The sequence below is a fragment of the Odontesthes bonariensis genome, chromosome 1, assembly GCF_027942865.1.
Source record: "Odontesthes bonariensis isolate fOdoBon6 chromosome 1, fOdoBon6.hap1, whole genome shotgun sequence".
NCBI lineage: Eukaryota > Metazoa > Chordata > Actinopteri > Atheriniformes > Atherinopsidae > Odontesthes > Odontesthes bonariensis.
The window spans coordinates 34,092,425-34,108,232 of NC_134506.1; the positions used below are offsets into that span (position 1 = coordinate 34,092,425).

General features: G+C 40.0%; 1 protein-coding gene across 5 annotated transcripts in view; it reads left to right on the top strand.

The window, feature by feature from the left end:
- The window catches only part of LOC142379814 (transcription initiation factor TFIID subunit 4), an 88,422-nt gene that overhangs the window by 35,837 nt on the left and 36,777 nt on the right, over positions 1 to 15,808 (top strand). For all 5 annotated transcript variants that reach the window (XM_075465109.1, XM_075465118.1, XM_075465127.1 and 2 more), the window contains 3 exons: positions 3,731 to 3,861; positions 10,737 to 10,862; positions 15,129 to 15,185. In XM_075465109.1, coding sequence (XP_075321224.1) covers positions 3,731 to 3,861; positions 10,737 to 10,862; positions 15,129 to 15,185 — 314 coding nt within the window. The remainder of the gene's footprint in view (positions 1 to 3,730; positions 3,862 to 10,736; positions 10,863 to 15,128; positions 15,186 to 15,808) is intronic.

A 15,808-nucleotide genomic window follows, 5' to 3' on the forward strand; every position in this document is an offset into this window, starting at 1 on the left:
CACTGCTTACAGATCTCATGGACAAACCAGTAGGCGAAAACAGAAAGAGAAATCTGGTGGTCAGTTTGATCCGTTGGCAGGAATGACAGCTGGACAGACCTGGTAAGCCCCATGTACAGAGGCTACAGTCTTCGCTGCAGCTGGCCCCGGTTCGAGTCCCAAATCGGACGGCCCTTTGCTGCATGTCATTCCCCCTCTCTCTGCCCCCTGCTTCCTGTCTCTCTTCAACTGTCCTGTCATGAGGCTCGCCCTCGCCTTCTCACAACTGTTAGTTCTTCCATAATGCTAAACATTTAAATGGTTGATAATGCACCTCAATAAATCTGTGAAACTATGTATGAAGTGCTCTGACTTGAGCTCAAACCGTCAGACTTAATTTAATAACAGAAGATTTTCAACATTTCTATTTTTTGTATACAGTGTAAATGAGAATAAAAAAACTATTTCAATTTTTCTCTCAATTTGTTTGGTATGTTTCTCTTAATGAATTACAAAAAGAACCAATAAGAGAGCATATGAAGTCCCGGATTGACAGTTCCTGTAAGTGTAGTAATGCCGTTCCCCAGGCATGACAGAGATCCCACACAGATGAACCAAGCAGAGAAGCTGCTCTAACGTGTGATTTTAGATTGCATGCAAGAATATTTGCAGAAGCCTGGCTGTGAATTATAAACAGTGGCAATTATTGTAACTAATTTATTGTACTTTCACACAATAAGTGGCTTTTCAAGGTTACATTTTGAACTTGGCTGATGAGTACAAATAAATACCAATGCACGGTAACCTTTCCATACACTCAAAATAAATTCTAAAACAGAGGAAAAACAGCTAGATATCCATCTTGGTGTCTTTATGTTTCTTTGAAAGAGAATTTTAATGTGTGCAACGTTCATGTCTGTAGATTTGGATGTCAGGTCCTAACAATGAGACTGATTACCTCACTGTGAACTTGTTCTTTATATCCTCTTATTCTATCCCTGCAGTTATTCCACCTGTGCAAATGTTATCACATTTACACATCCAAACTGATAACTACCAATAATAATCATTTTATTCTCTAGAGGATACTGTTTGGGCTTCTGCACCTGTTGTATTCCTCCGGAGCAGGGCTGCTTTGTCCACGATGCTCAGCCCTTGGTTATATAAGATCACAATGACACGTTTATACTTAATGAAGTAAATGCTATTGTTCCACGTGCATGAACTGCGCAAAGCCCCTCTTTCACTTTGGAAAGACTATGGAGAAACAGTTGTTTTGATAATGGTAAAGAAAGCAACATTTTCGGTTTCAAAAGTTATGTGTGAGTTGGTAAAGCAGAGGGAGCTGAGCATACTTTATGTCAGGAACAAACTTGCTGAAGGCAAGTAGATGAAGAAAAGCCTGGCAGGGGCAAACTTAACAAGACATCTTAACATTGGACAGTCAGCAAAATTCAGCAGGAAAGAGAAATAATGCTTCTTCAGTTGTATTAATTATTGTGGACAAGCTGAATCTGTACAACACCACTGTGTCATTGCAGCTCATATTGAGATTGGAGAGTTTGTCTCCCGAAAAACTCTGTCAATAAGATTCAAGCGCTCTACTGTTTAGTTTCTACAGCTACTATGTGCAGCCCACACATAACTCACCCATTTACTGCCATGGCAGCACAGCCTCGATGTGTCACAAAGTGTGCCATCATTTTAAAACTACAAAGCAGTCTCACTCCTCAGTGTTCAATGGTGATCTCCACTGCAAAACAGTGCAGTTTCATGTTAAATGACAACAATCTGACTTTGTTTTCTACGCTTATGAAAATAGTGTTGGTCGCTTTTGAAATGGCCACCTGACACACAAGAGTCCCACATTCAAGCTCCATCCAATTCAACATTTTCTAAAGTTCACTTTCACTAATGATAGCCATTGCACGTTACAGAGTGAAACTACGGGGAAGTCTATACCAAATGTAATCTATGTAAGTGATTAAATATTTCTATCCAAGCCAAAGGCATGGAGCAACCATGATTGCCAAGATCCTTGTCCCAAGTGTGTCAGAAAATACAGACCAGTCTGTGGAACAGTGTGGGTAAAATTGTCTGTGTAATTGGAAATGTTACAACTTTTACTGCATGCCATTCCTGTTATCTTTACTGTCTCATACCCAAAAAAATAGAGCTGTGCAGATCATTAGTCTGTTCCTTTTCTAGGTGAAGAATAACGATTAGAATCAGTACGAGTGGAAAACTGTTTTTTTTAGCTCCCTTCGTCTGAGTCCCTTAAACTTTTTCTGAAATATTAATGTCCTCGAAAGACTATATTTTTAAGGAGCAGAAGCCTATTAGCGCTTCTCTGTGACCTTGTGACATTGCTACATGTATTGCCACTGTAATTAAAAGGCTAACAGGGCTCCCTCCATCTATTTCAAAGCTTGAGCGGGTGAGGAGTGTATGTATTGTTCAGCTGATTTAAATAATCGGTGTGGTTTACTTAAAAGGGTGCCAGAGAGAAAATTATGTTAATGGAATAATTTAAAAGGAAGTTGGAAACAGATAGTAACCCTACCAAAGTCTGTCCTCCTCTCTTTTGTTATGACTTCAGATGAGTTTTGCTCCAAGGAAACTAAATTATTCTTCCAGGAAAAGAGTTGGTCAATGTCGTTTATACACTTGAAGGGGCTTAGCTGGTAAAACCAGTCTGCACTAAGACTGAAATAAATGAAATTTTCTGTGTAATGAGTCCACTCTAATCGCACATACTAATTTCTACATTTCCTCTGAGAGTGTGTGTGTAAATCTGGATGTTTGTATTCTGAACAATTCAGAATCTCTACTGTCTATTGACAGTTTATTTATTTATTTATTTTTTTTGCATGCTTGTATGTCAGAAAACAATTATTTTCTACCTGATTTGTGGTTGCTTCCATTAAAATTAAAAAAAGTGCAGTGATGATGATTTTTTAATCTCACAGTAAATGAACAAAGGTTGTATTACATGATCATAAAATGCATTTCTGATAAAGTTCATAGAAGAAATCTATAATTACCAATGACAAACAAAAGTACTGACTGTTCCTGTTGTATAAAAGACCCTGTTTACACTTGGTGCCAACATGCGCCCTGGCTGATCAGATTTATGTCATTTTTACACGTTGTCAGGCAAAAGCCCGGATTCTATGTTGATGTATTTGTAACCACAGTGAAATTTTCTGATTGATGTAGAATACTATATGTCGGATTGTCATAACTGACAGAAAACCAATAAGTCAGCCATTGGTCTGTGCATTTAGACAGTGATCAAATGTTGCCATTTTAGTTGCCCGTATGCCCACAGAAAACATCTTTTTGATAATTTCTTTGACAGTGAAAGCAGCTGCGAGTGCAAGTGCAACACCTGAAAGCATTTATTTTCCGGTTTTATTTCTCTTATGTTTACTGAAATAATTGGGGAAAAAACCCCGCTATAGCCTAAATGCAAAAGGATATAGTTTGATCACTTTTATTCATTTGTGATTTAATAGAAACCTTAGTAGACCCACAGATTTCCCGTTTGGTGCTCAGCCAACAGCTGACGGTGTAAGTGTTACCTAAGTGTTACACAAGAGCTGTCCACTTATGATCCAGTAAGTCAGGACGCATGTTTGCACGAGTTTGAACAGGGCCAAAGAGTGGTGTCTGTTTGACGCTTATGATGTACTGGTGGAAAAAGTTGTATCCTATACTAATCATATATTTGTACATGTATCCTTGACAGCAAAGAAGTTTGGAGTGACAGAAGTCCCCATGGAGGCAGTTACATTCATCTCACACGCCACACAGTCACGACTTCGGACTGTGGTAGAAAAAGTTTCTATTATTGCACAGCACAGACTGGACTCCTGTAAGGTAAAGAATACACTTACACACACACACATACACACATACACACAGTACACACAAATATTAAAGGTGTCCTGAACTCAAAGCTCCAGTTGTAAAGACAGTCAGTACTTATTAATGCTACAGTGCTCCAGATACACCAGCTTTCAAATTCCTGACTGCATCAGAAAATCACTGAAGCACACATTTACTAAGCCGAGATAATTAGCTTGTGGTTGCAAATTTTAGATAGCGCCTATTTGAGTGTCCAGCTCAGCGGAAAAGGTCCTGAAACTGTGCTGATCTAAAAACACAGCTCAATTGAGCAATGACCAAAGTAGTCTAACAGGAGCTGTCGAGTCTCAGACAAGCAGACCTGTTGATTATCAGGAGCACTGTAACTGTAACTAACAGCAGAGGTGCAGTTTGTTTGTCGTTGTTACAATACAGACCATCTAAGCATGAAGCGATTACCTGTCCTCTAAAATATTTAACATGTGCTCGAAAATCCCTCTATCCACATCTTTCAGGTGCAAACATCTGAGTAAATATCGACAGTAGCTTTTTAAAGATGTATGTCATGTTGCCATTGTAATTTATTAGCCTGACAAGGGAAGCTGTGATTGTGTAAGACACGTGTTTGTAAAAATGTTATCTTTCACTTCATCTTGGTTTACTGCCAATCCTACTGCCTCTTTGCTGTCTGCAATGTGACTGAGAAACGCAGGGTAGATATTTATAATGTGGTAGCAAACCTTCAGAATTATTTATTTTTGTATATTTGGCTCATGCACAGCAAAACACTGTTGGACAGTTTGTACAATGCTGTTTATATATTACTTATATAATTATCTAATGATGTAATTTGCGGGAGATCCCTGAAAACCAATTAGCCCACCTCTACTTGTGACTAACCCTAATGTTACTTCATGCTGCTCAGAGTTTTACTGCGTTGAAAGTGATATGTAAACAGATCTAGGTCTGACCTTGGAAATGACATGGGCTTTCTTTGCTTATTTAACTTTAAATGGAAACATTGTGTATAGAATGAATACCACAGTGTATGAAGGAAGACCTGCAAATAGTAATTGAGACCATAAACTTCATAATAAAGCAAGAGGTTTGGTCATTTTTCTTCATAGATCTCTATACAATTGAATTTATTTTTATTACCACATGTGTGGCCCACTGCTGGCCATTAGGCTCACTTTTTACATCTGGATGCAGCTCTTATCTTTTCTATGTACTCTTTAGTCACAGATGCACCCATATGCTATTATGATGTACCTCACCAGTAACTTGTGTGTAGCGGTCTGGATTTATCTGGTTATAGTCTGGTTATACAAGGTTAAGTGATAGGGGTCCTTTTTGACCTAATAAAAAAGATGAATATTGTAGTTTTCGTCTCATAACTGTGAGAGGTTTTTAGAAAAAAGCTCTTTGACTTGTAAATGATTTTCATCTGAGAAACTGTATGTATTCTCAGGATACAACCCCTCTCCTTAACTTCATCATTTTTGTTCCTATCTGCAAAAGCCCAAATAAATACATTATCATAAACAATGTCCCAACTGCACGTGGTGTTCTTGACATTCACGGGTTGTTTCTTTGTTGGCTTATTGCGCTGTACAAAAAATATAGAATTTGCTTTCGTTTTTTTTCATGGTTTACATAAGTATTAAAAAAGAAAAGAGGGGATTGAAAAACTACTTTTGTGTCCAGACTATGTTCAGACTGTTGTATATATAAGCAGGACATAGCTACTATGACTCCACCTGTTGGTTTGTGACTCACTGTTTTGAAGCCTCAAGTTTAGCTTTTTGGAAACTAGACATTGGATACAAGCTGTCATGTGGGAGAGTGATGTTGTTCACCAATTGCAAGGTTTGTGGTTCTCCTCGCTCCTCCGCATGTCACAGTGTCTCCTTTTAGCAACATTTGCCTCTCCTGGCAGAACGATTCAGGTCAAATGCACTTATGTATTGGCTTCATTATTCAGACCCAGCGGCTGTATCTCTCTTTTCCATACAGTCTGAGTTTTTCTTTTCTTTTTTTTGGTTAAGCCACATCACTGTATGGGAGAGTGCAGACGAGACTGTTAAAAGCATGGCAAGTAGTGTGCAGTGAGACTGAACACACACTCCTACACAGAGCCTGTGCATCACAGACTTTCAAACTGCTCCAGCATAAGTGTCTTAGAACTGTACTAAATCCCAGCATCTTTGACCAAGATATGTGTCCTGTATTCACATTAAGTTGTATGAGTCATGTAGTGATGCAACAGCCCGGCTGGTACGTGGTCTTCGGTGTTCAATGAATTCTGTGAATAAACAAAGCTGCACAGATGCTTAACACATTTAACATATGTGGGATGTGGAAAGAATTTAGGATAACATATTACTGGAAAATAAAGAGTACAGGTAGCATCATTATACCATACATAGTCAGCATGTTGTATATGTGTTAACAGTTGGACTTTAAAACAATTGACTGAGGTAGCTAAATCAACACGACAAAATAAAACATCAGATCATATTTAATCAGCCAAGATTTTCGTGTTGAGGCAGGAGAGGATCAAAACGTGCAGTTTAGAAGCATCTGCTGCAAACCACACCATTATGGCTTAAATGCCAACACCAGGGGAGTCCCTGATTTGTTTTGCTTCAGCTCCACCTATCCATTTTTCCCGTCTTTCTTCATATTTTTGTCTGTCAAAGGCAGAAATACAAAAGAAATTCTTAGGAGAAAAAAACAAGACTTACATCCTAGCATGCAGACAGTGCCTTACTGTTTATTTAAATGTCATCAAGGCTGGCCTGGACACGTCACCAGTCTATCACAAGGCCAACACGGAGACACACAAGACAAACAACCATGCACACTCTATCCAATGGTCCATTTAGAATCACCGCTCAATCTAACATTCGTGTTTTTGGATAGTGGAGTACTGGGGAAAAAAAAACATTCTGGTACAGGGGGAACATGTAAACTCACAGAAACACAGAAAAATTGCTACTAAGATTCAAGTGAACAAGCAACCTTGTTGTTGTTAGGCGACACTGCTCGAAACTGTGACAGAATTTCAGTCAATATTGTTTTATTTACTCAATTAACATTTGAATAATGTCGGATTTTGGAAACACCAGAGCAGGCAACTTCATTCAGTCTTTGCAGCACACCCACACAGAAGGGCACAAACGTGTTTGTATGCACCAACATTCACACACAAACACACATTAAGTCCCAAACAAAAATGCAAGTGTACCACCAGCATAAATGCATAAAAGTTCATGCGAAAACTCTTTTAATGCCCTCAAGTTATTACAGAACACAAGAGCTGTGAGTTTTCAGTCAGTCATCCACATAGCATCCACATACACCTGCGTACTTTTCTCATTATTGGTGACTTTACCTCTCGTTGCCAATGAACGTAACTATACAACCACATTTAATTGGTCGACATTAAAGACAATCTATTGCCACAACAATATGTTGTTGTGGCAATAGAAAGGGGGGACACTTTGAAAATGTTATGAGAAAGGGGGGAAACTTTGAAAATGTGCTTTCCTTGATGCCAAGACGGCAGGAAGAGTAGGAGGTAGGACGAGCTCTGCCACCGCTGTCCCCATCCTGTGTTGTGCTGCTTCTTTCCGTTCTTTTTTGTGGTTTTCTAAATGAGGTGGGTTCGAGAGAGGCACGAAGATCTGTGAAGCCACTCTGTTGACATCAGCGGAAAGAAAAAAGAGAATGAGAGAAAAAAAATTAAAGCTCAAAGCTGCCTTAAAGAGGAGCCGGGCTTCGGCAGGAGCTACGGCAAGAGTGCAGGCTCAGCGTGGCAACAAAGAGGAGGCAAGCTGGATGAGAGAAAGGGAAGGGGGGGAGGGCGAGTGCTGGTGAAGAGCCTCCTCTGATGTGTTGTCGCGCTCTGTGCCACTCAGCGTCTCTCATCCACTCGTGGAAACACACACAAAGACCTGATACACACGGATGGAAGACGTGGAGAGAGTGATGAAGAAATCAAGACTAGAGCCGAGCTGCATCAGAAGCATACAGTCGCACACACAAACATGAGAAATAAGCAATTATCCTATTAACTTTTGATGACCTACAAAAGTTGTTTTTCCTCTTGCCTTTCCATTTCCCACATGGGAGGTAAGGCGACAAAGAGAAGCCATGACTGTAAATAGAAAAGTTAGTGTGTTAAGGTGTGTAGAATTGTCCCGGCTGGTAGTGTTTCACTTCCGATGTGTCTTAAAGTTGGGTTCTTTGTTCAACCAAATGTGTGCTGAAGGTAGTTTAATGTTTTTAAGCAAAGCTACCTATCAGTTTATTCATTATAATCATTGATTCTAACCATAGATTGTAATGTTGGTCCCTGTCTGCTGTGCTTTTGTTGTTTGTTTGTTTGTTTTTTTAGCAAAATTGAGATTGTTTGTCACCACACCAAACTGTCAGTGTGCGGAAGAGAGAGTACATCTGATGTGGGAAAAATGTGTAAATGAAGTATCCGAAACTTTTTTTCAAAGTTTAAAACCATAATCAGTGTTTTTATAGTCGTGAAAGTAAAATGTAAAAGAAACGGGATACTGTGTCGCTCATTGGCTTAAAGTACATGCAGCTTTATAGAGCTTCACAGCAAGTTTCAGCTCATTCTTAAGCTGCACTCAATGGACCTCATGCAACAGCCGTTCGTACGCACAGATTTGTTCTTAAACTGTGCGTACGAGTGATTTAAGAAAATTTGCGCATTCACCAATCTTTTCGTATTTTACATTTTCTTTCATGTACGAACAGAATTACGAGTGATCCAGAGCTGTCGTAGGAGTTTCGTAAAATAGTCCGCTCTTATTCCAATCAAGTTTGCTTGACTAATGGATTGTATATTTAATTACTTTGAAGCAAATATACATTATACCCCATAATGACGCTGACATTATTCTGTTTGACTAAAATTATGCTCTAATTGAAGGTTAATTTGAATCTGTATATAACAAGGTCAATGGGAAGCATAACCAGCGGCTGACTTGGTACTTTTGGATGCCTTAGCGCATCAAGCTCTTGGAAGAGACCGTGTAGATACCCATGTGGAGACAGACGAATGGTTGACATCGCGATTAAGACTGCCAAGGACTGTGCTGTTGCAAATATGCAGCTTGCTAGAGCCACAACTCCAGAGAGAAACACGCCGATCAAACCCGATTCCACCAAACGTCCAGGTCCTCACCACCCTTGGATTTTTGGCCACTTGAACCTTTCAGAGCGAGATTGGAGACAGATCGGGTATGTCCCAGTCCTCTGTGAGTCGTGCGTTCCCCTTGGTCATCAAAGCTCTCATCAGTTTATCACCCATGGTACATCAGATTCCCATACACCGCTGTCCAACAAGTACAAATTAAGAGGGACTTTCATCCCGTGGCTGGACTGCCAAACATAATTGAAGCACGAGACACATATACGCATCAAAACACCCGTGCTGTCGTGGAGCGCACTGAGCTGAAGGCCAGGTGGGTGTGTCTCGATACAGCGTGGGGCAAACTGCTTTATAGCCCAGAGAAGGCATGCCAGATTTGCACAATATTGCCATGAACGAGGGTCTCCTACTACCTGAACCAGCCCAGGCAGACCGGAAGGTGTGGTGCCAGAAGACCCCCCTCATGGACCGCCCCATCAAAGTGCCATCATGATGAGGCAACAACTGATTACACGGCTTTAGTTGCAGTCATTGAGCGCCAGGCCATGGCGAGACGTTTTGTTTTTTTTAAAGCTATTTTCATATTAAACCATTTCTTTTTTTTTTATTTCTGTGACATTACAAACTACAGGTGACAATGAATGAACAGCACTCGCAATTGCTTCCCATTTCTTCGCTTTAGCAGGTCCCGTAATTCCACTGCTGACACTGCTAAAAATTACAGATTTTCCTTTTTGGATCTCTGCAAGCAGAACTTCAATCTCAGAGCCTGTAAAGTTGTTCTTTTTGCACATTGATGCCATTTTCATGACTCAACACTCAACATTTCCTGGCACAGGAGAGAGGAAGCACAGCTCCTAATATGGTTTAATTTTGGGCGTGGAGTATGCAAATTCACTATCCTCGTGCACGTGAACTTAAATACGCACAGGTGGGATTCATCATTTACGCAGGTCGTTTACACGCTTTTTCCAAAGTTAAGAGCGTTTGTTGAATCTGACGTGGCGTGTTCGTACGAGACCTTCGTACGAAGAAAGTGAGAGAATTTAGAATAAAAATACGAAAATGTTCTTGCATGAGGCCCACTCTGACTATGCTCCGTCACTTTGACACATCTTTAGCTCAGCGGCTGCTTTTTTTGGCATAATCTAATACAAAGTAATCCGATTACTGACATTTACTGCAAAATGATACTGAAATTATTTCTTACTTTACCAGTGAATTGTTAGAAAATAATAATTGGTCTTTTTGTAAAGGGCAAAAACCAAACCTTTTCCTTGTTTATTTCCTTTTATTTCTAAGAATTTGCTTATTTTTATTTGACTGTATTCAGCTTTTAAAATCTTGTACAACAGAGTCTTTGAAACCTTAGTCTTGATTTAGTGATTGAATGTGCTCTCTTTAACGCATGGCGCATCACTCAAAGGGACTACTTCTTACTGATTATAGACAACAGAAATGATTGATTGTCTGCTGTTATTTTCATGACATACATGTTGACGAACCAGATCTCTCTTTATATACAGTCTTGTTTTATCATTAACATAAAATATTCTGCACCCATTCTGTCATAATTTCAGTTTGTATTGTATATCTGGATCGAGGCATGCCTTAAAGTATTTCAAATTAATTGTCAAACCTCAGAAGCAGTCTCCTAATACAACTTGAAGATTTTACCATTGCAGTAATTTCCTCTCTGTACGCTTGTCAGGACGATGAGTGCTACGAGCAGTCTGCAGACGTCCGCTCGCAGCTTCGCTTCTTCGAGCAACTCGAGAGAATTGAGAAGCAGAGGAAGGACGAGCAGGAGAGAGAGATCCTTTTGAAAGCAGCTAAAGTAAGTTACTGTCACCTCACCATCCTGCTGTGTGTGGGTGTGTGGGAAAGTTGTTATGCTCCCGTTCAGCAGCGTGTGTTTGTGCAAAGGTCCAGGTGCGTGTGTGGATGTTGCTCTTATGCAGGCCCTGACAGATGAATTAGAGTGTGACACTGGTGGATGAGATGACCTCCCAGGCTCCTGGCCCCAGGGCTTCTCTGTCCTGGCTCTCCCTGCCCAGCCACAACGAGGAGGGTGGAATCAGTGCGCCACGAAACCTGCATACTCAATGCTTTCAAATTGCGTTTCTTTTCTACCTGGCAAAACATCACTCTGCTATATAACATGACAACAAACAGAGCATCATTATCCAAAATTAATAAATAAGTAAATCAATAAGTATATATATATATATATATATATATATATAGGTACTTTTTTATTCATCTTTATCAGATCAGTCAGTATTTACAGCTTTTATTTGTTCATCCAAACAAGTGATGTAATGGAGGCTTTTACCAGAAAGTGCTGAGCAAGGAAAGTGATGTTTTGATTGTATTGTTTTGGAAGAGATACTAATTTTAAGTATGAGCAGAGATAGGTATCCAATTTATCAACAGATAACAATATATTCAAGGGGAAAAACTCATAACTGAACACAGAGCTGAACGTAGAAGCTGCCACAGAGGTACAGAACAGTTTCAACCCTTTGATATAAAAAAATATTGGAAGAAGAATCAAGCACGTTATTTTTGAAGGTGTACACTATGAGTGTAACGTTGTTTAAAAGTTAATGAAAAAAGCTTGGGCCCTGACACACTGAGTCTAAGAAAAAAAGTTGCGTTTGACCTGTGTCTTTGGAGTCAGTGTGCAGGCGTTAGTGGATAAAAATGGAATCAGTAAATCAATGCAGCATTTGCACAAGTTTTGCTAATGTGTTTATACACTAATAGTTTATCACTTGTTAAGTCCTTTTGATGGAAGTGTGATTTATGATGTCAAATGTTTAGTCTAAAGATTGTTTTACGTCTTTTTTCCCTTAAAATGGCTATAATTTGTTTAAAGGTTTATAGTGAAGGAGTTATTTCAAGCCATTTAAAAGAATAAGCTATGCGAACTAAAGCTGCCGGCCAGGAAAGCCGGGAACCAGCTGACCAGCAAGCCGTGCATTTCTAGTATTGTAGAAAGGCTCTTCTTCTTGAGAGTCACTCTCTGGTCCAAACATTTAAACTGATTTCCTCCAATGATATAACTGCTAAACAGAGCATAGCATAAACAGAGTCAGAGTAAACAGGGCAGGCAGTGTCAGCTGCTGGCAGGCAGAGATATAGACATGTCCAGATTAGCATATTCATAGGTTAAAAACATACAACTTTGAGGAAAACAGATGAATTTTAAGAGTTGGGGTTTAAAGCTACTTATTTAATACATGTGAACATGTCCAGTATCTTGATCTGTGCTCTCTTAATTTAGACGTTTGTCTTTCAGTGAAAAAAGCAACAAAAAAAAGCCTTTTAATTTAGACACTGCTGACAAAAAGATGAGAAACACAGAGAGAGAGAGAGAGAGAGAGAGAGAGAGAGAGAGAGAGAGAGAGAGAGAAACTTTTGCAAATGAAAATGCCCCGCAGTGCAACATTAGCAGAAAGCTAGGTTAATTTAATTAATTTTGATGGAGCCAATGTCCCACAGTAAAGATTCTCATTGCAGCACACCTCACTGTCTTGATTGCGTTAATACGCTCTAGTCCTGCCATGCAGGATATTAGAAAAACCTCTAGTTGATGAACACTGGCCTCCAAATCCCCAGATAGTTTCCGCTGGTAAGTTGTGGCCAAAAACATTGCTTCAGTAGAAAACACACTCTAAACTGTGTTGATTGAAAAAGAATGGTGTAGCTTGTAGATCCCCTTTGTCAGCACCCAGTTCTACACGGTTAAACGTTTATTTATTTATTTATTTTTTTGCAAATTGTGGAAAGCTGTCTATTAAAAGGATTAGTGAAGAACTTTCAAATGTAGCCAAGTTCTTGTTGGAGGAGTTTCTCTTCGGGCTATTTAGATTACATGAGCCTTGTTGAGAAAAGTTCGACTTCACCCCAGAGCCACATCTGTGGCTTTTTGGCTCTTGTTGCCATGGCGTTTCGGCTCAAGGAGAAGTTTGGAAAGCAGATCTTTGCCTAATGATTGTACAATATGTTGCAGAGAAAGCGCCTGATAACACACCAGCAGCTGTCCTGACGTTTAATTGTGTTTTCTATATCTTTGTCATACATCTTTTTCCAAAGTATTTTACGGGGGCATACATAGTTATCACATCTGTTTTATTAGGGTACTGGCTTTGATCTCAGCAGGCTATATTAAGCCTGAGTTAAGGGAAAACAGGAAAAAATCCATCCTAAGGCACTTAGGAACTGAACTGACTGTAAGAAATTGACTGTGGATATAAATTAATTTTGGTTATAATTGTTTTCACTTCCATTTATATGATGTAAATGCCATGTTTCTTTTGTTTTAAAACTCTTAGAATTATATTATGGTGTCAGTAAGCATATCACATAAGTCATATTGACCCTTTGCTGATCTACAATTTTATGATAGCGATTTGATTAACGGCTTGCTTGGTGGATAAATATGTTTTTCCTCTGTGACATTTGTGGCAAACCAAAAATGATAAAATGAAACATTTGTGAATATAACTTAGGAAATACTATTGCGAGAAGTATAACGAGTTTCACCCTCTATTTGGCAGAGGAGGATACTGACAGAATATACTACCGGTACATCAAATTACCTTTTACTCTTCCCCGCGCAACCCACAGTTCAATGAATCTGTTCGTTTTCACAAGTTAGTCTAAAGATAGACAAAAATAGCTGAACACCCAATTGCAACATCACAGGAGAGGAAAAACTCCTGCCATGCTGCATATTCAGCACCACAGATTGATGACATACTGTACAATATAGTGTTATTTAAGCACACTACACTCCATTACGCTTAACCCAACAAAGCTTGTCAGTGTCTACAGTAGCACCCGGTCGTCGTCTCCCCTTCTCCTCCCTGCTTTCCGCTGTAAGTGGGAAAACCAGGGCAGCTGACAGAGGAGATGTAGAGCATGCCAGTGGCACCGCTGGCCTTTGTAAACAGTCCATACCTACCCCTCCCACTCCTCCACCCCACTGCCACCCACATCCCAGCTCGCCTCTCTCCTGCTTGAGCGCTCACTAATTTGACCCCGTGAATTAGAAATAATCCCTTCCACCCTCAGCTTCCCTCCTCCCTTCTTCACAACAAGCCATTTAAAATATGACTCAAGACTTGAGGGATGCTCCGGCTGACCAGAGGGCAAACACATTAGGCTTAGTTGAGATACAGACCAGTACATGAACTGCCTGATATATTTAAAGCCAATTAGCAGGAAGGCACAGCAGCTCTGCGTCCATATGACAAAGTAGATGAGGGGAGGAAGAAAAGGAAGAAAGAGTTGTGAGGATGGAATGTGTCGTCCTGCTTTGGAGGGAGTTTCAACGCCTGCTGACTGATTAGGTATTATGTGCAAGATGTGTAATACAACATATTCCGTATTTTGCAATTTCAGAATTCAACAAAGGCATTAAAGTACATATAGGACTGATGTCTGTACATGCACATGAATATTTTTTAAAGAACATGTTGACATTTAAGTCCATGTATCATGGACTTGATTTTGATTAATGCAGAAAAATAAAATGAGGCAGCTTACGTCTATAATGACAAAGAGCCCTCAGTTTTGTGATCTGCCTGCATTGCCTACAGTGGTCATCTTTACTTGTGCATTTGGCTGCATGGTGAAGGATTTCCAGGGACAAGTACATTCACCCAGATCATAGCAGCTGATTAAAATAGAAGTGCTGTGTTGTTATGCCAGGGACACACAGACAGACACTGCCACTGACAGTCACCAACATCCTCTCCCCTGTGTGTGTGTGTGTGTGTGTGTGTGTGTGTGTGTATGTGCTGGCTCGTGCAGAATTTTTAATAACCTCTTTTGATTAGAATCCCCCTCCAGCAGCTTATTTAGGGCTGGATTTGGAGCAGGTTTAAAGGCCACTGCCCCCCGGGGGGGCGCTCCATTGCACTTCTCTGAATTCAGATACAATGTCCTTGACACCTCTGTATCCTGTTCCCATTTTGCACTATTTTTGCTGCTGCAGCAACAGATGAGTAGCAAAATGGGTGGGTGGGCTCCTTAAGCCAGCTGTTAACCTGTGTACCCCCCCCCCCCCCCCCCCCCACTCTTTACTCCACAGAGTCGCTCCAGGCAAGAGGACCCAGAGCAAGCTCGACTGAAACAGAAAGCTAAGGAGGTAAGCTGCTGCGGAGATCATTACCCTTGACATTTCCCCGACTCCAGCACATTAATTTTTCATGCTTCACTACATATATAATGCCATTTAAAGTCGGACTTAAAAAAGTTTGAGGAATTACTTGTGCCGATTGATGCCGATGTGTGGAAAATGATGCTCTGTGCACCAAAGACACCCACCATCTCTTCCACCCATCTGCTTTATTTCTTTCCTCCATGTGTTCAGCTTCCTAATCTTGCACCTGTTTGAATTTTGACTACTTTTCAATGAGCCTTGCACGATTATATTCATTTTTATAGTAAAATATTTCTCAACCTTAATAATTCAACAATACATTATTGCTAACAGAGAAAAAAGTGGATTTTCTTAATATTCCTGTTTGTATATTAGTCCAGATGCTACAGTGCATCCAGTTGTTTGGTAAAATCATACGTTCATTTTGAGTGAGGGTTGCAATCTTACCAATTCATGCTCTGCTTCTTCGACTGGAAAGGTATAAAAAAAAAAGATTTATTTCTTTTCCCAGTAGGCCAAGACACAACACTCACACAAGTGTTATAAACTGGGATTTGTTTCAAGTGGTGTTGTGCTCTTCTTTTTGGTTGGACGATGCCGTATCCTTT